This window comes from Cervus canadensis, chromosome 8 (genome assembly GCF_019320065.1).
Source record: "Cervus canadensis isolate Bull #8, Minnesota chromosome 8, ASM1932006v1, whole genome shotgun sequence".
Taxonomy (NCBI): Eukaryota; Metazoa; Chordata; class Mammalia; order Artiodactyla; family Cervidae; genus Cervus; species Cervus canadensis.
In genome coordinates, this window is record NC_057393.1 from 88576866 (window position 1) to 88604443 (window position 27578).

Sequence of the window (27578 nt, forward strand, 5' to 3'; positions counted from 1 at the left end):
GTACAGGGGCCGCGGCCGACTCTGGGGTGCCGTTTATCCAGAGCTCACAGGACCAGCCTCACCCCCTGGGGGCGGGGGTCACCCCTGGTATCTGGGACCACCCCCTCGGTGTGTGGGCTCAGGACTGGCTGGGAGCCAGCTCAGGCAGGACAAACTTGACTTCCCCAGCGCACAGTGAAAACAGCACCATTATGCCAGGATGTGTCTCATGGATGTAAAGTATGAGAATCATTAAACTCAGTAACCAAGCGAGAACCCCAAAGGGGTTTGATCATGGCCTCTCCATGGAGCCTGACCACTGGGGGCTTTCTTGTGGTTAGTGGGGACCTGGGCTGATCCCCATGTCCACTTCTACGCTCCTGTAGCCCTCTTTGTGATCTCTCAGGACCAAGACCGGCAGCAACTCGGGTGGAGGGCCTGGAGCCAAAACAGGCCATTAGGGACCCAACTCTCTGCTTCTAGAAACACACAAGGACCCCATAGCCTGGAGAACCTGCCCAAGGTGAAGGGGACAGCAAAGAACAGGAGTGGACAAAAACCCAATCCTGCTGAGAAGACAGTGTATCTGGTCAAGTGGCAGCTGGTATGTTGTTTGTTAAGAGCAAAGCTGTCTGGGCACTCGGCACTCATGGTCACCTGCACGACAAGCCTCACTGAGCCAGAGTGAGAATCGAGAAGGCAAAATAACCACTGTGAACCTGCCTTCCCGGGAGGAGGGGGAACTGCTTCAGTGATGTTGGGATTACAGTGGACAAGGGCCATGGTTCAGAGCAGAAGATAACAAAGTGCCTCATCCTCAAGTGCGGGCTCTGGATCACCCATCCGATCACAGACCACTGAGGAGGAATTTCAGGACTAGTCTGCGCTGTGTGTGCACACAGAAGCCAAGGAGAAAAGGCTGTCTTGGGGGTGGGGAGAACAGAGCCCATGACACCGAACAGCGTCCTGTAGGCAGGGATTACTGCTTCTCTCCCCAAGGTCAAAGGCCTTAGGAAAACCATCTTGAAGTCCAGGGGTGTCTGAAAGAAGGGTAAAGTGCATCTCACTCGCAGCTTAAGGTTGGCAGATTTCAGAACCCACAGGCCACTCTGGTGCCACCTTCAAACATGGTGAGAAGTCGTTGGGGAGAAAGCAGAGTGGGGGAGTTGGGAAAAGGCAAAAGACCCTCCTGGAGCCCTGCTGTTTCTTGTGGAGAGGGGGTTTCCAGGTTTCCTGAAGACCGAGGCAGAACAGCGGCCCTTAAGAGTCCCTGGAGACAGCCCAGAGGAGCAGAACCGCCCCAGCTTCAGGCAGGGGGGTGTGAGTCATCTGAGGGACCAGAGTGAAAGAAACAAAGTGTTAGTTGCTCAGTCGTGTCTGACTCTTTGTGAGCCCATGGGCTGTATCCCACCAGGTTCCCCGTGCATGGAACTCTCCAGGCAAGAATAGTGGAGTGGGTTGCCATTCCCTTCTCCAGGGGATCTGTCCGACCCAACAATTGAACCCGGGTCTCCTGCATTGCAGGCAGATCCTTCACTGTCTGAGCCACCAAGGAAGCTCCGAGGGACCAGAACAGTATTTTTCAAAATGCTGGCCCACCCATTAGTGGGTGCTAGTATCAATTTAGAGGATGGAGACCAGCATTCATTCTTCCTGAGCTAAACAGAGCAAACACAGTGTGAAGGGGGCTGTACTTTTGTCCACGTATGTGTAGCATCAGGTGTATTTCTTTCTGTGGGTCACTGCTGAAAGCTGAGAAAGCCACTGACCCAGAGAATTAACTGTCCAGACAGCAGCAAACTTGCCCCAGACACTCCTCAGGTGAACGGATGGAGTCCCACAACCCCCAAAAGAGGGGAGAAGAAGGGAGGGAGTGGGTGAACCTCTGTTCTGGGCGCCCCTCATCCCAACAGCTGGCGTCAAGAGCAGAGATGGATCTGCAGGGAAGTGGGGGCAGGAGCTAGGAGGCTGAGTTTGAGGACAACACTGAACTGACGAGAATGCAGAGGGGGTAAATGGATAACAGCCCAATCAATGACACAGAAGTCTCCATAGCAGACTCTAAACCGAAAGCTATAAACCAGAGTGGGACCAATATTTTAAAATATCTGCTCCGGGCCTTGGAGAAGTCTGATGTAATCATCGTGTTGCAAGAAATGTAACTTTTGATGTAAGTGTAATAAGGAAGGACTGTCACTTCAACTGGACCGGAAATAAGTTCTGTCAAAAGAGTAAGTCCACTGTCAGGGCATCTGACCTCATAGCAACATTTCTGGAAGAGAGAGGTGACTGTCATCACCTTACAGAGTCTGCAGAGCAAGTGACTTCCTGCCCAAACGTTCTGCCTGCAATTAATACAGGCTGCCACCAGGGGGCGGAGGAGTGCTCAGCTATGGTCCTCAGGGGCCCCAAAAGTTCAATTCCCAAAAATGACATTAATCATGGCATATTTTTCTATTCACTTTTGGATGGGAACTTTTCCCTATAGAAATCTAACTGTCCAAACACAGATGTTGAACAATAGTGGTTTTTCACACCATAATAGGAAACCGGGACATTAGTGGGAAAAGTCTTAGGGTGGGAAGAAATGACCAGCTGTTTTTCTCAGTCCCACAGCCAGCATCCAAACAGCTGCTATCCTGAAAGACAGAGAGACAGAGAGAGAGAGAGAGAGGAGCAGGGTGCTTCCTTGATCTTGAATGAGCATATCGTTCCATCCAAATCCTCTTTTTCTTTTGTCTAAAGAGGTAGTGGTGGGCTCTGTGTATCCGTTTGTTTTGTTTAAAATTTGGGAAGCTTCATTAATAGGAGTTTGGTTTAGGATGTGGAGGTTTGCATGGTGGATCCAAAGCAATTGGTTCCACCTGCCGAGTAGAAAATGAATCCCCCTAAGTGGAATGGACACGGAATAACATCCTTGGCCGGGACGAGCGGCACTGGAAGCGCACTGCTGTTATGCTGAAAAAGCATCCTTGTGTGAGCTCATAGAAGTCCTCGTGCCCTGTGGGTAACTAGAAGGATTTGTCTCAGTATGACTGGCAAACCACACTTGCCAATTCTATACTCACTATTCAGAACCTCATTAGACCCAAGCGCCATCGTCCTTCTAGGCTGAGCCCCTCTGGTATACTGCTTTTAGACACTCAAAGCTCAAACCTTCATTAGATATGAAAAAGAAGCCTGGAGACAGAAGGGATATCCTTCTTTCCTCTCTACAAAGTTTCAGGGTTTCCAAGCCATCATCTTTAGGTCCTTATCATGATACTTCTCAAGTATTTTTGCTTACTTCTTGCTTTTTTTGGCTTGTTTTGCTTTGCTTTTTTAGCAGTGGAACCCATTTTGTGATGAAACCTTACAGGAGTCCTAAGAACAGACAAAGCCAAGGTGCTCTGGTATTCTGGATGCTCCCTTCCTCCAGCCTGGGACCCCTGAGAGCACAGCCTGAAAATCACAGGCTTCTGGCATTCTGAAGAAAGTACATAGACACAAAAGTGTTGAGGAGCTGTAAATACTGCCTTTCCTAGTGGCTCAGATAGTAAAGAATCTGCCTGCAATGCAGGAGACCCAGGTTCAATCCCTGGGTAAGAAACGGCAACCCACAGCGATGTTGTTGCCTGAAGAATTCCACGGCAGAGGAGCCTGGCGGGTTACAGTCCATGTGGAGGCAAAAGTCAGACAGGACTTGATTAACATAATTTGCCAAGTTTTTGTGAATCTGCCTCAAACTCACATGATGTAAGTGAGCATTTCATGCTATGAGTCAAGAAAAACAAGGGTTTACATCTTCACGCACTGTTTTGATAGACAGAAATTCTTATTTAAACAATGTGAGTGAATTTCTGATAGATACGTATAAAATATTAATCTCAGCAAGATTCACTCACTTGAAATAAGAGGCTAAGTCCCAAGCTGTGGTACTGAGAGTTTTATCAGATTTCTAACTTTCCAAAGCATGTTATTTTCCCTCCTAAAAACTTTTCTCTCCTTCTGTTGGTTTTGTGGGGTTTTTTGGTTTGTTTATTTTTTGGGTTTTTTTTTTTTTTTTTTTTTGGTAATGTAGAAAGGATTAACAGAGACCATTATCCACAACATCCCAACCAGAGACAGGCCCTGTTAACATTTTGGCCAAGTTCTTTGAATCATCCCACTTTCTGCATCCATAGTTGTCTTTGTTCAATCACAAAGTTATGTCCAACTCTTTGCAACCTCATGGACTGCAGAACGCCAGGCTTCCCTGTCCTTCACTATCTCCCTGAGTTTGCTCCAACTCATGTCTATTGAGTTGGTGAGGCCATCCAACTATCTCATCCTCTGTCGTTCCCTTCTCCTCCTGCCCTCAATCTTTCCCAGCATCAGGGTCTTTTCAAATGAGTCAGCTCTTCACATCAGGTGGCCAAAGTATTGGAGTTTCAGCTTCAACATCAGTCCTTCCAATGAACACCCAGGACTGATCTCCTTTAGGATGGACTGGTTGGATCTCCTTGCAGTCCAACGGACTCTCAAGAGTCTTCTCCAGCACCACAATTTGAAAGCACCCATTACTCTCTTTGTTTCTCACATGGGTTCAGGGGAGTGAACAGGGCAAATGCAATTGCACCCATTTAGCAGATGAAGTGCTTTCTCACACTAAACAGATCTGGCTTTGGAAGAAGTTGCAGAAGGACACAAGCATTTTCCACTTTTAATTGTCCTGCTCAAGACTGCTGTGGTCCTCACTCCAGACAAAAATGAAATCCTTCCACAGGCTTCCTAAAGCGATGCAGTTGATTACCTGCAGTCATCCATGCAGTCGGTACCAGAACTAGGGAGACAACCCAAGTGGACCTGTTCTCAGCAGCACATCCCTCCACCACAACCACCAGGCTGAACCTCCGCACATTCCCTCTGCTTCCCAGAACTGTCTGGAGAAGGAGCAAACTTGCCAAGTTCACAGACAGCCCCCGTGAAGAATCACTCAATGGTAGAAAACTAAAGGGAAGTAGCAAAGTGGAGGGAAATGCAAAAATGAAGCTGCAAAAAATAGTGAGCAGAAAACATCCTGTGACGTTCTGGCAGGGAGAGGAAGAGAGCTAACAAAGACAGAAAGTCACAAGAATACAGAGTGATCAAGTCCATGGCAGTAAAAATTCATTATGAACAAACCTCAGTGAAAAACAAACTCCCAGAGGAGCTAATTACATGAGATGCTCTTGCAGTGACTCAGGCAGCAGGCATTCATTCACAGCCACCCCCAGGGACATGCAAGTCACCACATCCCAGAGCTAACCGGCTGCCTTAGTGCCCGCCTCCTCCCAAACAATAAGCTTCCATCAGGTCAGCATTCTCTCAAGCCTGTCAATTGTAACCCAGTCTGTGTTAGGAGACAAGCTGGCACATTGTATAAAGGTCAAGTGGAAAACCGTCCCTTCTGCTACATCACTGTCATCAACTGATAAAGGTCATCCCACCCAATACACTGCCGTGACGGAAAATAACTTTGTTTGTCTACTGTGAAATATTCAAGAGTCCCTCTGCTATAGGCTTTCTGGTTTCTCTCTGCTCTAGGAAGCCATTAAATTTGTCACTCCAAGGTATTTCAGCTACTACTATGACAAAAACTTGTTTGCAAACAAATTTAAATAGAAAAACACAAAGACAGTAAGTTTAAAACATTACCTACATAGACTCATAATATCTAAATATTTAATGGTGATTTTAATTGTAGTAACTGACATTCATTCAGTGTTATATATAACCCATATATTTAGTCTACACCATCTCGTTTAGTTCTCAAAACAACTCTATTATCCCATTTTACAGATGGAAAACAGCAGCTTGCAAGGATTAGGTAATTTGTCCAAGTCATAGAGCTGGTAAGTGGCAGAACTTGACTTTGTGACCTGAAAGGCACTAATAGTTTATGGTTCAATTGTTAGTAGAATTATCAACTATTAACAACATGAAAACAGAGATCATCATCATCATTTATTGATAAGATGTATCTTAAACATTCATTTGTTCATCCAACAATCATTTCTTGAGAGTTTACCTTGACCAGGCACGATGCTATCTGTGGAGGACAAAGGCTGAAACTAGGAGAGTCTGTCTCTCCCAGAAGGCAGCTTACAGTTCAGCCAAGGCCACAGCAAACAGCTATATTAACACACACTGTATACGAGGCTAGGGAAACCTGCAGAGCATTCAACAGAAGGGACCCTGAAACCAAGTCTTGATGGCTCATAGGATCTAAGATGGAAAAGAGAGCAATGGGTGCAGGCAGAGGCAAAAAGCCATATGGGAAACGGCAGCCACATCCTGGGACTATGAGGGACTGGAGAGGGGGCTATGTGGGGGCAAAGGAGAGGCAAGAAATGAAATCAGCAGGCCAGAGTGAGGTCAGGGCGAGAAGGTGTTGCTGTAGACCAAGTTTAACATTTATCCTGGGGATGTTAATCACAGACAGAGGTGAAAGAGAAAGTGGTCCCCCAGGCACTGGGGAAGGGCCGCTGGCGGTTGTGAGAGCCAAATTGGGAGGGAGTGGGAATGGAAGCAGGGACCCTGGAGAGACTAGTGCACAAGTCCAGGCAAAACCTGATAGATCTAAGGACAGTAAAAAGAGATATTCAGGAGAGAAATCCAAGAGACGTAGAGGCTCAATGTCTAGGGAAAGGTGAGAATCTAGCACAACTCCCAGTTTTTCCAGCCTGACTTGCCATTCACTGCAGGAGGAAATGCAGTCAGAGAAGCTGGGCTGAGACCTAACAGAGCCCAGGACTTTTACCTGCCAGGGCGGGATGGCAGGAAAAGTGCAGTCTTTGGATCCTAGGCTGGACATTCAACACAATCATACTGGAGTGGGAAGATGTCACAAACTCCAGGCCAGTTTCTTATTATTGCAGAGATATCTGACTGTCCAAAAACAAACATAGAATGAAAACAATGCTCAGGCTAGGACGAGAGGACAAATGAAACTGGGAGGGGGCAGAATTACCTGATGAATATGCTGAGAGAACACAACAGAAAGTTGTTCGGTTTCTGGGCTTGGAGACTAGGTGGCTGAGGTCGTCTCTCTCTTTGCTGATTAATTTTACAGCCCCACTCAGTTTTTGTTCCAAATGCATGCCTTGCCGCCTTGACAAACAAGACCAAGAGGCCAATGCAGGACCCACACGAGTGACTCAGTCAGGCAGACTTAGCAGTGAGAGCTGCTGAAAAACCTTGTCAAGACTCCAGATTGTTTTGACCAGCAACCACCACCAAAGCAGAGGTGAACAACTCTTTCCATAACTTTCCACCCACAACCCAGGAGATGTCCTTTCCTTCTCCAGAGCATCTGCCTCCATCCAACTGAAGACCTGGGTAAATCTCCAGGCATTCATATACCATAAAGGTTTTTGTGTCCAAATCTTACAGAAAACTTATGCAAATTTTCCTAGATAGCTTTTCTTAAGTGGGTCATAATTAATCTTCCAAAGACAAGACCTCCAGAGCAGCTGATTCATTCACACCATGCTTCCAGTCCTCATGGGTTTGGGAGCTGGAGCCATGGGCAGAGAGAGCAGCAGATGTCCGCAGAGCTTGTGAAAACCGAAGGGAACAGCCAGTCATTTTCTCCTGGTGTGTCTCTGCCATCTACAATATGCTACTGGCATGCCTACTGTCAATTTTTTTATTAGAGGGGATGCAAGATTTAATTAAGTGTCTGGACAGTTTATTTAAAAAAAAAAAAAAAAAGAGTATCTGTCCAGTGACGCATCAACCCATGCAAGAAGCCCCACGAAGGAGCAGGGGCACTGTACCATTGCTGTTATGCAGAAGAAATGGACGCCATGTCTCTAAGTGAGCATATTAAATGGATTAGATCATCATCTTGGACCTGCATCTTCACTCTCTCTGCCCATGAGGGTACAGGTCACAAGACAGCAGAGACCCACAGAAAAATGACCAGAACAGAGGACCAATCTCTCGTCAATCTCTTCCTTGTCCTTGTCTTTAGCCCTCCACTTATATCTCATTTTCTTCCTTTTTCATGTTTTTTCCAACTACCCTCAAAACCAGGGAAACCAATTCTTTCAAGCCCAAGCAGTCTTTCAACTTCATTTTCTCAATGTCATCCAATGTCATGCAACAGAGAATGAGGTAGAGAACAAGAGACTCAAGGTCACGAAATTTAGACTGCAGAGAAGAAAAGTAGTTTGCCAGGAAAATGTGAAGAGCAGTCAGACTCTAAATGCCTCATTATAATCTGCATGTTTTAGTATATATTGCTTTACCTCATTTCCGAAATTTTGCAGCTTGAAAGAAATCAGGTTATGTGCAAATAAGCTGCTTATTGCCAAATAGAAAATAAGAAGCCAAGCCATTCTATCTTATTTTCTGCCTACTACTGATGCTAACTACTGACAAAGAGATGATTCAGAAGCAGCCCCACTCTGCACTGCATTTTCTAACCTGTGGTACCCAGGGCTGTGGGATGAGGGTGAGGAGTGGGCAGAGAAAGGAGGACAAGCAATCCATCAATATCTGTGCGCCAGGCACCTCACACACATCATTATCACGGTTAACCTTCCAATCACTGGCAACACAGGGACTATTATCCCCAGTTTATCCAGGAGCGAATTGGGGCTCAAGGACAGATGACAGGACGAAAGGGTACTGTCACACTGACCCCAGGTCTCCTCACCCAATCCTGGGAGCGTGCACTCTGCGTGCTGAGCTGGTTACTAAACACTGCACAGCTCCTTGTAGGTAAATCACACCTCAACTGAAAATAGACAGAATTAAAACTCAATATGTAAACAAACACTGGGCGAATTTTTCACAGCTCCCGACGGTGTTTTTAACTACAGGCTCCCCCAGGTTGAATAAGAGTAAATTATTTCTAATTGTCACTCCATGTAGAAATAGAAGAGTTGATTCTGCCAATTGATTTCAACCATCCTTCAATTCAGTGACAGGAGATGTGGGCCAATCGGCACCACATTATATATATTATAATATATAATATAATATATATAATATTATAATATAATAATATATATATATATACATGTAATAACCTGCTGATGGACTGACTTTATGAGATGAACTCACAAAGCTTCCCTAGATACTACCACAGTCAGGGACAAATCAAAGATTACTTTGCTTCCTTGGGAGGACTAGGACAAAAGTCTCTGGAAAATCTCTAATAAGAGGCAATTTTCAATCCAATCTGTGAGAGCAGGTTTGAGGAGGGACTGTGTATAATCCACCACACTCCCCACCATCCGGCAGTGCTGGGACACCTAAATGAATGGACTCTGGAGAGTGTTTTCATCCTAATCTTCTTGAATGTTGTTAACATCCCTCATTTTGAAATTCACATGTTGCTCTCATTCTTTTTTCAATTTAATTTTTATTTTATATTGGAGTATAGTTGATTTACAATGTTGTGTTAGTTTCTGCTAGACCGCAAAGTGACTCAGATATACATATACATGTATCCATTCTATTTTAGATTCTTTTCCCACATAGGTTATTACAGAGTGTTGAGTAGAGTTCCCTGTGCTGTAGAGTAGGTCCTGGTGGATTATTTAGCAGTCATTCTTCCCACAGTAGACAATCTCACCTCATCACAGACACAAGTAAACACACTTTTCTACCTTTAGCTGCAGTAATTGGTCCCCCAAAAGTTGTCACCTGACGCAAGCTCTCCGTGAAAGCTTTCATACTGGGGCCAAGGAGGGAGGTTCCTTTTTCTCACACCCTCCCCAGCACTTATTACTCATAGACTTTCTGATGATGGCCATTCTGACCAGTGTGAGGTGATACCTCATTGCAAATGAACTTATTTACGAAACAGAGACAGACTTGCAGACATAATAAACAATCTTACAGTTACCAAAGGGGAAATGTGGGGTGAGGGATAAATTAGGAGTTTGGGATTAATGGATGCACATTACTATATATAAAACAAACAAGAATGATCTAGCGCAGAGCACAGGGAACTTTGCTTAATATCTTACAATAACCTATAATAGAAAAGAATCTGAGAAAGAATATATATAAATATATATAATTGAATCTTTTTGCTGTATGCAGCAAAGTAACACAGCATTGAAAATAAACTACACTTCAATTTAAAAAAAAATTTTTAAGATGCTAGAACTCCCTCCAACTTCCTCTCCCCATCTCTTCCAACGCCCCTTCTCTCTCCCTCCTACATTAAATATAACACTGTGAGTAATTCAGGCAGCCCCATGAGCTGCAGACCCTGCTGAGACCCAGTTTACAGCCAGCACCACTGCCCAATGTCAAATCAAGCATGACCACATGTCCCTGTTAATGCCAAGTGGAGCAAAGAAGGACTCTCTCTACTGAGATTTCCCCAAGTTACAAAATTTTTTTAGCATAGTAGTTGTTGTCCTTTCGATAAGCCACTAAACTTGGAGTTGTTTGTTACGCAGCAGCAGGTAACCAGGAACAGATTTTGGTGCCACATTGGTGCTGCCACAACAAAGAACCAAACACGCGATCATAGATCTGGGGCTGCGGAGCTGCAGGAAGTTGGAAGAGCTCTGAAGAGAAGTATGATTGATCTTGAAGAGGCTATTGGTAAGGAAGTAAAGAAAGAAAAATATTACTGGACGCTGGAAGGCTGTTTACCAACATTTTTATTTGAAAACTTTCAACATCTGGATTTTGAAGTCAAACTTCCAAGGGACTACCTGAATGCTTCTCTATCCCCACAGTGTAATGTGAGAAAAGAGAATAAGCCAAAGAAATAACTGTCACTATAAAGGAACCAGGACTCATAGGGCTTGAAATTCAAATTATTTCTTATTCCTAGCCTCTCCAGATAACAAATGATGTTAAAATTAAGAAACAGCTTCCAGGCAAAGAATCAAATTCAGAGTGCTGTCAGGAAAATACGGTCAAAAGATGAGGCCAAGGCTATACATTGTAAAGCCCTTTTTAAGATCCCAGAAAGATTTAAGGGTCATCACCAACCCTTTCAAACAGTCAAACAGCCCCTTCAGGCTTTGAGAAGCATTAACCCCTGCCCCTCCAAGCCTTACAGGAAGCCTGAGAAAAGAGACTTCTCTTGAAGAGACTTGTGGATACAGCTTTTGTCTGATGGAGCAGATTATAAATGGATTCATATAAAATCCAAAACGTTTTAAAAAGAATTATGCCAAGTTGGAAAATTAAAGAGAAAGTACAAAATGAAAAAAAAGGCATTTAGACCCCCAAACCTGTATGAGTGGGAAGCAGGCTACACACTTAGACTACTTCTTATAGAAAAGGAAGCATGATTCAGAGTGCAGAACCAAGAGTCCGGAGGTCAGAGATGTAGAAAATAATTTCCAGGCAGTAGGGCTAAATCTTAATCCAGGAACAGACAACAGGTGGATTTCAGAACTGCTCAGCACCAGCGGCTGCTGCAGGCCCCCACTTACCCCTTTTGAACAAGTATCTTTAGCAGTTACCCTATCCATTCCACCGTCATAGGTTGGGTTCGTAGGGGTTGATTCCCTCATAGCTCAGTTGGCAAAGAATCTGCCTGCAACGCAGGAGACCCAGGTTCAGTTCATGGGTTGGGAAGATCCCTTGGAGAAGGAAATGGCAACTCACTCCAGTATTCTTGCCTGGGAAATCCCATGGGCAGAGAAGGCTGGTGGGTTACAGTTCATGGGGTCGCAAGAGTCAGACATGACTTAGCAACTAAAACCAACCAACAGTGATGTTCAGATAATCCAGAGATACTGCAACCCAGAAGCTGTGTTCAAGAAATCACCCCAGAGGAGCCTCATCGGCACCTGCATCTGAGTTAGACATGGAAATGGGGACATCAAGTCTGAGCCTGATGCCTTAACATACGAGAGCTTTAAGAGGTCTTGAGAGGGAATGAGTATGTTTTGCACATGGAAAGAATGTGAAAGCACTGAGAAAAGAGGGCAGTCTGTTGTGGTTTAACAAGATGCCCACAAATTCTTTAGACCTTCCTCCCATCAACAGATGGAGTCTAATGACTCTGTGCTTGAGCAGTGGGTCACACTTGGTGATCTACTTTTAAGGAACAGAATGCAGCAGTAGTAGCAATAGTAACACTACCTGACCCCTTGGAAGTGATTGTTTCTGCCTGTCTCTCTCTCTCAGGATGCCATCACCACAGGAGGAAGCCAAGCAGTCACATGGAAAGGCTACAGATAAGTGCTCCAGCCATGGCCCCAGTCAGGCTCCAGCAGACAGCACCAACCACCAGACACGTGACTGAGCATGGTGCCCACCTCCAGCCTGCAAACTGCCCAGCTAATGCCTAGGGCAGAGATGAGCTCTATCCATTTTGCCCTGACCAGGTGTAGGTTCATGAGCAATGTAAGTTTTGTCACCATTTTTCTTAAACAGTTTTATTGAGTGTGATCTACATACCATACAATTCACCTATTTAAAGTGTACAATTCAACCAGTTTTGGTACATTACATTACTTTTTAAAATCGTAGACAGTATGACAACCCACTCCAGTATTCTTGCCTGGAGAATTCCATGGACAGACAGAGCCTCGCAGGCTATAGTCCATAGGATCACAGAGTTGGACAGAGCTGAAGCCACTTAGCACGCACGCATATATATGTATAACATAAAATTTGCCATTTTAACCACTGTTAAGTGTACAAATTCCTGGGATTAAGATGTGCCTCCCTTGTATAGGAGAGCTTCCCAGGTGGCTCAGTGGTAAAGACCCTGCCTGCCAATGCAGCAGACACAGGAGATGTGGGGTCGATCCCTGGGTTGGGAAGATTCCCTGGAGGAGGAACTGGCAACCCATTTCAGTATTCTTGCCTGGAAAATTCCATGGACAGAGGAGCCTGTCAGGGTTGCAAAAGGTCCATGGGGTCACAAAGAGTAGGACATGGCTGAGCATGCACGCACGTGTTATTTTAAAGCAGTGCATATGTCAGCCTACCACAATAGCAACCAGGTGAAACAGTGGTTTGAAAGAACAAGTCAACCCGCAGACAGAAAAGTGAGAAAAGTGAGGGTCCTGACACCCCTGACCCCAGACACCCATCAGCAAGTCCTCTTTTCTTCTAGTACTACTTTAAGTTGGTTCTCTTCCTCTTGAAAGTAGACAGTCCTCATGCCAAAAAAAAAAAAATCAATTCTAATGTTAGCTGAAATTTTACCTATTTGTATAATTATTGCTTACCCCAAATAAGCTCAGGGAAAACATTCCTTGAGGGGAGGTCACCTCTCACACGTGTGTTGGTTTACCACAGCCTGGTAAACCTGACTAATATTCATTAAGTAGCTGTTCATATGAAACAGTGAGGTTCAGTATGATATCCTAGCTTAAGAGCCGGGTTCTGCTCCTAACTGTGGCATTTTGGACAAAACAAGATGCCAGTGACAGCCAGGTTCATTTGTGGACAGGGAAAGGAGTAGTCAACCCACTTACTCAAAGTCACAAAAGTTTGCCTTTTTTTTTTTTTTAACTTTTCTATCAAATGTCTACATATGACCACAGAGTGGTCAAACAAGTATCCACTTTGTGCAAATGCCTGGATGTGTTTACTACTCAGCTCTGCCCTAAGTCCATTAGGCCTCTCATTATGGGTTTAATTGTGCTCCCAAAACCCTACCCTCCAAGACTTCAGAATGTGGCTATATTTAGAGACAGTCTTCAAAGAGTTCTTACATAAAATGTAGTCCTTAGGGTGCACCTTAATCCAACAAGACTGGTGTCCTTATAAGAGAAAGATTGGGACACAGACACACACAGATGGAAGATCATGTGAGGACACAGGCGGAAGACAGCCGTCTACACACCATGGAGAGCGGTCTCAGAAGGAACCAACCCTGCCGACACCTTGATCTTGGACTTCCAGCCCCCAGAACTACGAGAAATGGATGTCTCTTGTTAAAGCCACCCAGTCTTGTAGTGCTTTGCTATAGCAGCCTGAGTAATTAGCACATTCCTCCTATTAAAGGACAGTCAACCATTCGTGCTTAAAACAGAGACAGGTTGGACCTGAAATGATTGCAGTGGGAAGATCCAGTCCTGTCCAGGCTTTCACCCCTGGTCACAGACACATCCCGTCTAGGTGTGTTTGCTGCTCACGGTCTGCAGACAGAGGGGAATGCCCCTTGAAAACAATTGAAATTTCTATTTCACTTGAAAAGGTAAAGCTGTTGACATTTCTAAAGTCTGGAATGCCTATCCAGGGGGGTGAGTCTCAGGCAGATACACAGAAAGAGATCAAGACATGTTTACTGTTACTGTTACTACACAACCACCTACTAATACCAGTTTAAAAAGCGCTGCACTATTTACAATAGCTCGGACATGGAAGCTACCTATATATCCATCAGTAGATTAATGGATAAGTAAGCTGTGGTACATATATACACAATGGAATATAACTCAGCTATAAAAAGGGACACATTTCAGTCAGTTCTAACGAGGTGGATGAAACTGAAGCCTATTATACAGAGTGAAGTAAGTCAGAAAGAGAAATACAAATACTGTATATTACATATATAGAGAATTTAGAAAGATGGTACTGACAATCCCACATGCAGGGCAGCAGAAGAGACACAGATGTAAAGAACAGACTTTTGGACTCTGTGGGAGAAGGCAAGGGTGGGATGTTTGGAGAGAACAGCACTGAAACATGTACATTATCACGTGTAAAATACATGACCAGTACAAGTTTGATGGATGAAGCCAGGCACTCACAGCCAGTCCTCTGGGACAACCTAGAGGGATGGGGTGAGGACGGAGGTGGGAGGGGGTCTCAGGATGGGGGGACACACATATGCCCATGGCTGACTCGGGCCAACGTATGGCAAAAACTATCACAATATTGTAAAGTAATTATCCTTCAATCAAAATAAATAAATTATTTTCTTAAAAAAGACCTACTGAACCAAAATATAAAATAAAAAGTGCTGCAGTTCAGCTGGTAGGAAAGTGTGACCAAGTTTCAGCTAACCAGGGAGAAAAGCTGGGGGGGGGGAGATTTTTTTGTGTGTCTTGGTGTTTTGTCGTCAGAAGCATATAAAAACTTGGGGCTGTCAGGTTCCATCATGAATAATGGCTGTGGCCACCCCTCATGTGATCCTTGAAGGGCAGATCAATTTCCTCACAATCAGGGAAGCAAAGCAGAAGTCACCTGGAGCCCGTGACGTGGCCATGAAGAGGGACATTCACTCCCCTGAGCTCCTACCTCCAGAGTGACGGTGGGGGCAGGGGGTTAATATTCCACATTTAACACCAAGACCCCCAGCTGGAACATGGAGGAGAAAAGGCATCATGCTGAAATATATGTTTTAATCGGCTACAAATGAAAGGGATGCATATCCTATGCAGACAAACCCTCCAGGTCTGAGCACAAAGCTCCAATCCCAAGTAGGTGTTACATAACTGACTGTGCCCTCAGCACACGTGAAAAATGCCAGCACACAATCCTGCAAACACAGAGATGCTGAAAGCCGCCATCAGCTGAGATCTCTGCCATTAGTTCACAGAATCAGAAACTCTCCTATAAACAGGAAAAGAACCTGAGACAATGTAATCAAGAGAAGTAAATGGCACTTTATGCATATTCTCTTTCTGCAGCATTTGTCTACATGTATCACTTATCTCCCAATTTTTTCAGTTTTTACCTAAAATAGGAGGCAGACACACGAGCTTCCACTCTGGTGAGAATGATGCTAAAGATTAACATTGAATCAATGTAAGTGCTCATTTCCTAACATCTTAATGTTTTTAGATAAGATCATGGGCCATTTTTCCTGATGCATCCCCAGCATGAAGCCCTCATGCGCTCCTCCCCCAGTGGTCATATAAATGAGTTGCCAGAATCCACAACCTTCCTAGCCGGGTTTTGTCCCCCACAACTGCTACAAAGCTCTTTTCCACATTGGGATGCAAGATGCTCTGGATCCTGCCAGGTCGGAGCACATGCTGGTCCTCTCTGAGCAGCACCCGGGGCCTCGCCCAAGAAAGGGGGTGGTGACAATGCCTCCTGGGAACCGGCTGAGATCCCAGCTGATGGCGACTTGGCTGGTTCGTGCGCTGGCATTTTTCATGAGTGCAAAGGATACAGTCTCCTGATGGCTCAGCCATAAAGAATCCGCCTGCCAGTACATGAGACGCAAGAGATGTGGGTTCAATCCCTTGGTCAGGAAGATCCCTTGAAGTAGGAAATGGCATCCTGCTCCAGTGTTCTTACCTTAAAAGTTCCATGGACAGAGGAGCTCGGCCAGCATGGGGTCGCAAAGAGTTGGACACAACTGAGCATCTGAGCTCAAGGCACACAAGGATGCAGTCAGCCGAGTAACACCTACTTGAGATCTGAGCTTCTGTTTTTGTGCTTTTTAATGGAAGCCTCACTATCCCAGGACCAGAGGAGACACTCAAGGGCCACAGGGGGCGAGCCCTCTGCATAACGGGCCAGAAGGATGCTGTTTCCAGACTGAGGGGCAGGGAGAGAAGGGAAGGGTGTGGGCAGGGGGCTGCAGACAGAAGCTGCACCCACATTCACATTGGGGTTCAGGGTGCATGCTAAGTGTGACTCTGTGTGACCCTGTGGACTGTAGCCCACCAGGCTCCTCTGTCCATGGGATTCTCCAGGCAAGAATACTGGAGTGGACTGCCATGCCCTCCTCCAGGGGATCTTCCCAACCCAGGGAAAACCCGCATCTCTTGGGAAGTCCTGGGGTTCAGTGTAGCTCTTTCCAAGTCAGAACACAAAACTGTACAGGCTGCCAAGAATCACATTTTTGTTCTGGGGTAGCCAGAATGGGGTCCACCTCCCGCTGACTCTGCTGTCCTGTGGATATAAAAATCACCGGATTCTACTCAGTCTTGTTTTTTGCTTTCTAGGCTCAAATGAAATGCAGTGAGAAGGAACCCGTGGGTTTTCATCGTGCTCAGTCACAGTTGTAGTTCCAAGGTAAGAATGCATTAGGTTCTAGAAGCCATGGGTGGATGTTTAGAGTGGGCCCCTGGGAAAGAAAGGGGTGTCAACTTGGATGATTTGCACACTGTCACCAAGGAGCCACTGTGGATGGAGGAAGCTTGCTAAAGAAAGAATTCAGAAAAAAAGAAGATGACGGCAATTTAGACAACAGCTGGCCATTTTCATGGTTTCATGCTTGGCCTCTGCTTGGATCATCTTTCTCTGAATGTCTCACTTTTTATTGTGCTAGAATTTTGTCACAATGACTACTGGTTGAGACAGAAGGAGAGAGAAAGGAATTCAGTGCTGACCACTCTCCACTCCAAGAAAGAAAGTCTAGGCAAGCAGGAAAGCCAGCTCGCCCCATGGCATGTGATGCAGGTCACTGAAGAACTGATGCCACCACCTCACGGCCTCCTCGTGGGTGGGCGACATGGTCACCAGTGGACACATGTGGCCAGGGGATGTTAGAGGCCACAAACCCACACAGAAGCCACTGGGACAGTAACCATGTCGAACACGTGGCCCACACTCTCCTTTTCTCCCTCCCAGCACATCGCAGACCCGGGCCTCTCACCCCCAGTCCCTGGATGGCAGGGTCTCCCCTGTGGGACTCCCAGGTCTCAGCCTCGCCCTTCAGCTGACGTGTGATAAGCGGTCAAGTGAGGAAACCAAGGAGCACATGGAGTCTCTAGGAGAGAGACCCCAAGAAAATACCAAATAGCAACATCTTTTTCACCTCAGTCCTCCCAGCTTTCTGCAAGAATATGAGGATGTAGTAACCTTCCTTCCCTAGCAAGGGAGAGATGTCATTAGAGATCTGAGAAGGTTCCTCACGGGGCATCTGCAGGTAAATCTGTCAGCACGTTAATGAGATAACAAAACATGGAGCTTTCTAGTCTGTGCTCATGGCTCATTTCTCTGGAACACAAAGTTGTTTTTACAAGTGAAATTAGAAAGAAAGAGAGAAAAGCAAAAAACAAAACAAAACTAAGGGGGATAAGGTCACCCTCTACGTGCTCCTGGCAAATCTCGTGGACATCCGCAGACCCATTCCCTAGAGACAGACACAGCTGCTGAGCTGCCCCTCTCAGAACAAGAAGGCAGTCCACACAAAGACTAAACACTGAGTGCCAAGGACATCTCAGCAACTCTGAAAATGTTTATTAGTAACTGGATAAACTATCATAGATGAGAAAGAAAACTTTATTCAGCTCTTATGTCAACACATTTCATGACCACAATCTCTCCATCTCAACTTCCCTAATTACTCAGCAATTAGTTTCAGTTCAGTTCAGTTAGTTCAGTTCAGTTGCTCGGCCGTATCCGACTCTTTGTGACCCCATGGACTGCAGCTTGCCAGGCCTCCCTGTCCATCACCAACTCCCAGAGTTTACTCAAACTCGTGTCCATTGAGTCGGTGATACCATCCAACCATCTCATCCTCTGTCATCCCCTTCTCCTCCTGCCCTCAATCTTTCCCAGCATCAGGGTCTTTTCAAATGAGTCAGTTCCTTGTGTCAGGTGGCCAAAGTATTGGAGTTTCAGCATCAGTCCTTCCAATGAATACCCAGGACTGATCTCCTTTAGGTTGGACTGGTTGGATCTCCTTGCAGTCCAAGGGACTCTCAAGAGTCTTCTCCAACACCACAATTCAAAAGCATCAGTTGTTCGGCACTCAGCTTTCTTTACAGTCCAACTGTCACATCCATACATGACTACTGGAAAAACCATAGCTTTGACTAGACAGATCTTTGTTGTCTAAGTAATGCCTCTGCTTTTTAATATGCTGTCTAAGTTTGTCATAACTTTTCTTCCAAGGAGCAAGCGTCTTTTAATTTCATGGCTGAAGTCACCATCTGCAGTGATTTTGGAGCCCAGGAAAATAAAGTCTGTCACTGTTTCTACTGTTTCCCCATATATTTGCCATGAAGTGATGGGACCAGATGCCATGATCTTAGTTTTCTGAATGGCAAGTAGTTTATGACAACTTATTCATCACCTGCTATGGCCAGAGGATCCTGGCAGGCTGCAGCCCATAGGGTGGCAAAGAGTTGGACACAACTGAAGCGACTTAGCGCACGTGCACACACACACACACACACACACACACACACACACACACACACACGGTCTTCCCTGCTGGCTCAGTTGGTGAAGTGTCTGCCTGCAATGGGGGAGACCCAGGTTCAATTCCTGGGTGGGGAAGATCCTCTGGAGAAGAAAATGGCAACCCACTTCAGTATTCTTGCCTGGAGAATTCCATGGACAGAGGGGCCTGGTGGGTTACTGTCCATGGGGTCACAAAGATTCAGACATGACTGAGTGTACTTCACAGACACACACACACACACACACAACAAACACACACACGCTAAGTGGCTTCAGTCGTGTCCAACTCTTTGCAATCCCATGGACTGTAGCCTGCCAATATCCTCTGTCCATGGGATTCTCCAGGCAAGAATACCAGAGTGGGCTGCCATACCCTCCCCCGGGGATCTTCCTGACCCAGGGATCGAACGCCCATCTCCTGCATTGTAGGCAGATTCTCCAGCACTTAGCAAACAAGGAAGCCCTTAGATAACAGGGCAGTTTCAGATCTCCTTTCAAGGCGATCAGACTGGAATGGTGGCTCACAAGCAATGCTGGCTCTTCCAGCTCTTTGCCTTCCAGCATATCCTACTCACCCCTCAGGGCCCAGGCATCTTCACCAGGAGGGACACGGCCCATGGACTGAAGCTCACTGGCTAGACTCAGCTGCCACCGTACCACAGGCCTGATTTTCCATGGAAGAAAGTCCTACACCCCCATGTTTTCCCAGGCATCAGCATGCACCTCAATCTCCTGTAAGACTTGAGGAAACGCAGAATGCTGGCCTACCCCTAAACACCTCCTTCGGTGGACAGTGACATACAAACAAGGAAAATAAACAGGCAGAAACACTGAACAAAGTCACCTTTATTCTTTCCGCTTCCCTGTGAGGTGTGTCCTATTCAACTTCTCCCCTGAGGTGTTTCAGAGACATTTGGAGAAAGGGCTAAAGAAGTGAGGCCTTCATTTAATGAAGCCCATTGAGAGCACCGCATCCAGAAAAGTTGAGGTTTTTCTTGATCAGAAAAAGAGGGTGTGGTTTTTCACTTGTGTCTGAAGCTTTGTGTGTTACAGAGAGAGCTGTGTTGTCAAAGGATCCAAGGCACAGCCCGTGGAAGAGAAAATAAACCTGTGCCATAGCAGGGAGCCTCAAAACCTAGGTGTAGTGGTCTCCCACTGACAAAAGCCCCCAGGGGAACCTGGGTCTGGGAACAGATCATCTGCTCCTCTCTCACCTCCATCATCCTCCAGCAGGCATCATTCTGAAATCAAAATGTCCTGTCAAAATGGAGTGGCAGAGTTTAAAGAGCTCCATCCCCAAATTCCTCTCCTTCCTCCCAACGCCAATGGTGAACAAGGACACCAGACAGCATCAGCTCTGCTCCGTGTGTTTCCTAGAATAGGATTTGCACCCTCCTTTTGGGAGTCACTTGCCCCATTCCTGTAGCACCCAGTTCCTAATGGTCTGTGATGTACCCTCTGGGAAACCAGAATATGGCCCCATGAGGTTGAAGACCAAGCCTCAAGGCTAACCAGCTTCCAGGGGAGCCTTAAATCTAAAATACCTCCAGGCTGATCTTCACTGTGCTAAGCTTGGTTATCACCAGCATAGTTCTCAAGTTCATGAGTGCCTGGTGGAACAGGAAGTCCACCTCTCTCTTATCCCTGAGACCCAGCAGAAATGAATGTAAGATCTTGCAATTGGTACCCAGGTCCTTAAGATCCTTCCCAATCCAACCAGACCTGCAACTTTCTTTGACACAGTCAACCCAGTGTCCACTTGGCACCCATGATACCCTCGTCCACTTTGGCCTGACTCCTATTTGGGTGCCTCACTCTGGTTTGGGTTTTTCTGGCTTCTGACCAACTCTTCCATCTACATGTCATGACTTCTTTCCAGCTTGACTATTTCAGGCCATCTACATGGGAATTTGATACATCCGAGCCCATTCACAAAGACTGGCATCATCTCTTAAGCTCATCCCAACTCCTACACCTGGTCCCCAAGCGTGTGAAGTCAGAAAGCTCCACAAGGGCTCATACTCACAGGCATCCCAAGGCCAGAAACTATATTCTCTTACTTTCCTATTCCTGCCACAGTGCTGGCCACATAGTAGGTGTTCAACAAATATTTTTTGATGAGTGAATAAAGTATAGCTACATCACAACTTGGGGCTTCCCTGAGTGGCTCAGTGGAAGAATCCACTGGCCAATGCAGAAGATGTGGGTTCAGTCCCTGGGTCAGGAAGATCCTCTGGAGAAGGGAATGGCAACCCACTCCAGTATTCTTGCCTGGAGAATCCCATGGACAGCGGAGACTGGTGGGCTACAGTCCATGGGATTGCAAAGAGTCAGACACAACTGAGCAACTAAACAACAACAACATCACACCTTAGATAGACAGATGATGACTTAATATAACTCTTATTGTGCAAGTACTCAGAGTGCTTCTGGAAAATCAATAAGGTTATACTTATGACCCAAAGGATTATTCCTCCTAAACTGCTTTGAAATTCAGAAAACAACAGTGCTGTAAAATAGTCAACTGTTACTCAGTGGAAATGATCAGGGGAACAGATTACACAATTCATTTGCAGTGTGGAGGATACAGGTGAGTAAGGAGGGAAAGTGGAATTGCACATTATGGGAAGAGAAGAAAGAATCAATAAACAAGGCAAAACTCACCCTTATCATAATCATCTTCTTCAATCGCTTTATCTTGAAGTTTCTGAAGCTTCAATCTTAAGGATTTTACCTATGTTGGTTTGAAAGGGGGAAAAATGAAAACTGAATTACAATCTTGTTCACACAAACAAATTTTGTTAAAGTTAAGAACATTTAGAAACTATTTTTTTAAAAAAAAGAAACTATTTTGAAGCTGAACCACACTATTCTCCTTTTAAAAAAGAACCACAAATGTACATTTTTTCAATGCCAGATGCATTCATTTCTCCAAGAAAAAGTTACATAAAGAAAAAGCATAATTTGAGCATAAAACCCAAAAAAGAGTTGGAATGTCATCTTTAAACAAAAACATCACACTGTACCCTTATCTGTGTGAAAAATGCATTATAAAAAGGAACACAAATTTCCTGACCTGACCAAATGTTTTCTGTTCAAAAGCATCACATTAAATTTATGAAAATAAACACACCAACATTAGAGGAGAAACCAGGAAAAGAAAACCATGAACTTCAACTCAACAGGCTGTCCTGAGGGCCGGGTGAGACTGAAAGACTTCATCAAAGAAGTCCTAAGGATCTTTCCATTATAGAAATGGGCACTGCCTTATATAATCTACATGTAGACTCAAGGATGGTCTCCCCAGTGGCGCAGCAGTAAAGAATCTGCCTGCCATTCAGGAGCCGAAGGAGATGTGGGTTCGATCCCTGGGTCGAGAAGATCCCCTGGAGGAGGAAATGGCAACCCACTCCAATATTCATGTCTGGAGAATCCCAAGGACAGAGGAGCCTGGAGGGCTACAGTCCATGGGGTCACAAAGAGTCAGACATGACTTAGCAATTGAGCATGAGAACGAGACTCAGTGATCCCATCACTTGTCTGAGAATTACCAACACATTCATTTGTTCATTATTTCTCTTCTCAACGGGAAGCTCTGGGATTTTCTGAAGGGACATTCTTGGCCCATCAATAAATGGATTTAATCTTGTTCCCTGGAAACCAGCTTCCTGCCATCCTTTGCCAGCTTATACCTACCTCTCCTTCCACACCTCATTCATGTGTCACCCCCTCCAGTCCACGTTAGATGTCCTGCCTCTCTATTGACAGTGCTTGTACTTATTCATGATCTAAACCATTTCACAAATATTCACTCTTAAGTGTCAGGCACTGTTTAAGGGGCTGCAGATACAGCACAAAATTCTTAGCCTTCTAGCCTTATCAATTTTGTGTAAGAAGGCAAAAATAAACATAATAAGTAAGTTTTACAAGGCCTTAGAAAAAGATTAGTGCTAGGACAGAAGGAAAAAGCAGAACCACGAAGGGGGGCCAGGAAGGCTGGTAGACAGTTGGGTTGCAATTTTAAGTAATATCTCATTGAGAAGGTGATATTTGAGCAAAGATATATGAGTGGTAGGGCTTCCCTGGTGGCTCAGTGGTAAAGAACCCGGCTGCCAATGCAGGAGACATGGGTTCGATCCCTGGGTCAGGAAAATCCCCTGGAGAAGAAAATGGCAACCCACTCCAGTATTCTTGCCTGGAGAATCCTGACCTTGAGGCTCTCTGGGAGACACATGTTCCAGCAGAAAGCAGAACTGCCACAGAGGCTGCAGGCAGCAACTCCCCAGGCACCATAGAGTTAACAGGAGCCAGCCATGCCTAAAGAGTCTTGGTTAAAGGGGGAAGCCATAGCACAGGAGGTCAGAGAGGTCATGAGGAACATGGGATGAAGACATTTAAGAGTTCTGATTTCCAAGACTTCTCTGGCAGTCCAGTGGTTAAGACTTAGCCTTCCACTGTCAAGGGCACAGGTTCGATTCCTGGTCAGATAACTAAGATCCCACATGCTGCATGGGTGTGGTCAAAAAAAGTTCTGATTTCACTCTGGAAGGCTTGGGAAGCTACTGGGGGGACTCTGAGTAACAGAATTCATGATTCAATATATGTCTGACATTTCCTCCTGACAGCTGTGGGTAAGGGCAGAAGTTAGATGGCCAGGGAGGAGGGCATGGAAATAACCCAGGAAGGAGAGGGGGGTAGCCTGGATTCTAGCAGGAGCAGTAAAGATGGTGAGAAGTGATGTGATTGTGGATATACTCAGAAGACAGTTGATGGCTGACAGAACCAACAGGATTCACCAGTAGATCCCATGTTGGGATGACAAAGCCAGGAGGATGCCAGGTTTTTGGTGTGAGCCACAGGAGGATGGAGGTGCAAATTTTCTTAGTACCTATCATACCAGGCAACAGCTATTATTGTGTCATGTGTTATGGTGTGGTGCCATGCGGTATGGTGTGATGTGGTGTGATGTGGTGTGGTGTGGTGTCATGTGGTGTGGTGTGGTGTGATATGGTGTTGTGTGGTGTGGTGTGATGTGGTGTGGTGTGGTGTGAAGTCATGTTGTGGGGTGTGGCGTGGTATGGTGTGATGTGGTGTGGTGTGGTGTGATGTGGTATTGTGTCGTGTGGTGTGGTGTGGTATCGTGTGGTGTGGTGTGGTGTGATGTGGTGTGGTATGGGATGGTGTGGTGTGGTGTGGTGTGAAGTGATGTTGTGGGGTGTGGTGTGGTGTGATGTGGTATGGTGTGGTGTGGTGTGGTGTGATGTGGTGTGAAGTCATGTCAGATGTGGCGTGGCGTGGTGCGATATGGTGTGGTGTGGTGTGGTGTGAAGTCATGTTGTGGGGTGTGGCGTGGTGTGGTGTGATGTGGTGTGGTGTGGTGTGGTGTGGTGTGTTGTCATGTCATGTGGTGTGGTGTGGTATCGTGTGGTGTGGAGTCATGTTGTGGGGTGTGGTGTGGTGTGAGTGGTGTCATGTGGTATGGTGTCACGTGGTGTGGTATCATGTGGTATAGTGTCGTGTGTTGTGTGGTGTGGTGCGGTGTGGTATGTTGTGGAGTCATGTTGTGGGGTGTGGTGTGGTGTGTTGTGGAGTCATGTGGGGTGTGGTGTGGTGTGGTGTGGTGTGGAGTCATGTTGTGGGGTGTGGTGTGGTATGATGTGGTGTTGTGTCGTGTGGTGTGGTGTGGTCTGGTCTGTGCACTCCATCCAACCTAGAGCATCTAGAAGGCAAGAGCCTCTTCATATCCATGTAGAAAACGACAGCGCTCACCCCGATTTGGTTCTTCACTGCTCTGGGCTCATGGAGGGATTACACTTCCCTCCCCTCCTTGTTCTGCTTCACGGGGTGTGTGTGGAAGAGACAGAGGTGGCTTGTGCTCTGAATTGCTCTTGTGGATCCCTCAGCCTTCTCCGCCTTGTCTCAAGGACTGTGGGGGCTGTGCGCTCAGGGGTGGAGCAGGCCCCCAGCCAACCCTGTGGAACATAACTCATAGGCTAGAAACACAACTATGTTATGTGAAGCCTCTTGTATTGCGCTGCTGTCTGTTACTAACCTACTCCAACCAACACAGCCTCCAAGCCAATCATGAGGTGTTGTACTCTTAGCAGTAGGCACGTGATTTCCAGGTTAATGACAGAGTGAATAAATGACCAATCACATTTATCCTTGAGCTGGTCCACATGACAAGTGCATATTTTACCAGGAACTTAGTATTAAATAGTAGGGATGGAAGACAGGCTGAGTGGCCAGCTCAATTGCCATGTGAAGTTATAGCATCATCACCACCACATGAGTTGATGCAAAAGAACCACAGGAAAGAAGGTCAAAGAAAAATTTGCAGCCAGTGCCCACCTCACTTTACCCCCTCGTCCAACTATCGCTGTAAGGACCCTAAGTTGCTGCCCTGCAATATGTCTGAATGTCCATCTTGGCTGGAAGCACAGCCACTAATGGGCATGTTTTATCCAGCCACACCGCCCATATGAGGCAGGCCCTTCATCTCCTTTTCCTCCAGCTCCATAACCTCAGGTGGGACCCAGCACTCAGGGTCCTCCCACTTACTTCCCTCCTCTGCACCCCAGCTAGCATTTCCTTTCACCACAATTTTCTCAGTTCAGTTCAGTTCAGCTGCTCAGTCATGTCCAACTCTGCAACCCCATGGACTTCAGCATGCCAGGCTTCCCTGTCCACCACCAACTTCCAGAGCTTGCTCAAATTCACATCCAATGAGTCAGTGATGCCATCCAACCAACTCATCCTCTGTGGTCCCCTTCTCCCCCTGCCTTCAATCTTTCCCAGCATCAGGGTCTTTTCCAATGAGTCAGTTCTTCACATCAGGTGGCCAAAGTATTGGAGCTTCAGCTTCAGCATCAGTCTTTCCAATGAGTATTCAGTACTGATTTCCTTTAGGATTGACTGGTTGGATCTCCTTGCAGTCCAAGGGACTCTCAAGAGTCTTCTCCAACACCACAGTCCAAAAGCATCAATTCTTCAGTGCTCAGCTTTTTTTATGGTCCAACTCTCACATCCATACATGACTAATGGAAAAACTATAGCTTTGACTAGACGGACCTTTGTCAGTAAGGTGATGTCTCTGCTTTTAATATGCTGTCTAGGTTTGTCATAGCCTTCCTTCCAAGGAAAAAGCATCTTTTCCCAACCCCTGGTAATGTCCCTGGGTGGCTATTTCTAAACAGCATAAAATACATAGTTGATTCTCATATGTGGTCATTATGTTCCATAGAATCACTGGGAAAGCTCAGTTAGCAAACACTGAACCACTGTTTCCAGGGGGAAAATGGGGTTAGGTCACAATATTTTTGTCAACTGATCAATATATAACCTTGTTTTTTGTGTGTTTCAGTTTAAAGATGTTGTCTGTGTGTGCTAAGTAGTTTCAGTTGTATCTGGCTCTTTGTGACCCTATGGACCATAGCCTGCCAGGCTCCTCTGTCCATGGGGATTCTCCAGGCAAGAATACTGGAGTGGGTTGCCATGCCCTTCTCTAGGGAAATCTTCCTGACCCAGGAATCAAACCCAAGTCTCTTATGTCTCCTGCATTGGCAGACAGGTTCTTTACCACAAGCACCACCTGGGAAGCCCTTAAAGATGCTATATTTAATATTTATCTCTGCTTCATTAACATTCAGCTCACTACTCACACTTGAAAGAGGCTCATCTAGGACACGCGCTTTCTCCACTTAGGCACATGGCAGCCTTCTTGTGCTTACGAGTACCAGACAGCACTGCCAGTCCTGTGCTTGGGAACCAGCTTAAACAGTGACCTCCCAACAAAAAACAAATAAAACATGTGAAAAGCATGGCATTAAAAATTTTAAAAAGTTTTTAACTGAATCACTTTGCTGTATACCTGAAACTAACACAACATTGTAGATCAATTATATTTCAGTAAAAACACAAAATTTAAAAAACTTTATACCAAATTTGAAAAAAAACAGGCCACCTAAAGTACGCTAGTTTACAGTCTCAGCTGAACCAAGACCTCAGCTAGAACATGCATATCGGTTGGCTCAAATTTTTAGTCATTCCGTGCATGTCCACAAGGGCTTCCCTGATGGCTCAGCAGGTAAAGAACCTCTTGCAATGCAGGAGACAAAGGACACTAGAGTTTGATTCCTGGATCAAGAAAATCCCCTGGACGAGGAAATGGAAGCCCACTCCAGTATTCTTGCCTGGAAAATCCCATGGACAGAGAAGCCTGAGGGCTACAGTCCAAAGGGTCCCGAAGAGTCAGACAAGACTGAGGGACTGCAAGCACGTCCGCAAAAGACCAGGGAAGCACTGTGAGCACTGACTTTGGACTTCAGTAAGTTTTAACAAGTAAGTGAATTCCCAAATACGGAATCTGCAGATATGGAGGATGGGCTGTGCTAACAGGAGCTAAAATTCAAATTCCTGAGATTTTCATTTCCTTAAGGAGAGAGAAGGGGGTTAATGAATTAGAATATAATATTTTTAAAAGCCCCAGAACACTAGAATCCCAATCTTTGAAGGGATCTTTTTGAAGATCCTTAGCTCAACCCTTTCCCCAATTCTGTAGC

General features: G+C 45.8%; 1 protein-coding gene across 8 annotated transcripts in view; it reads right to left on the minus strand.

The window, feature by feature from the left end:
• DISC1 (DISC1 scaffold protein) overlaps positions 1-27578 on the minus strand; it is a 433479-nt gene that overhangs the window by 282255 nt on the left and 123646 nt on the right. For all 8 annotated transcript variants that reach the window (XR_006270956.1, XR_006270957.1, XM_043477124.1 and 5 more), the window contains one exon: positions 21682-21751. Coding sequence is in view for 6 of the 8 variants with exons in the window: in XM_043477124.1 (XP_043333059.1) it covers positions 21682-21751 (70 nt within the window). In the remaining 2 variants the exon portion in view is untranslated. The remainder of the gene's footprint in view (positions 1-21681; positions 21752-27578) is intronic.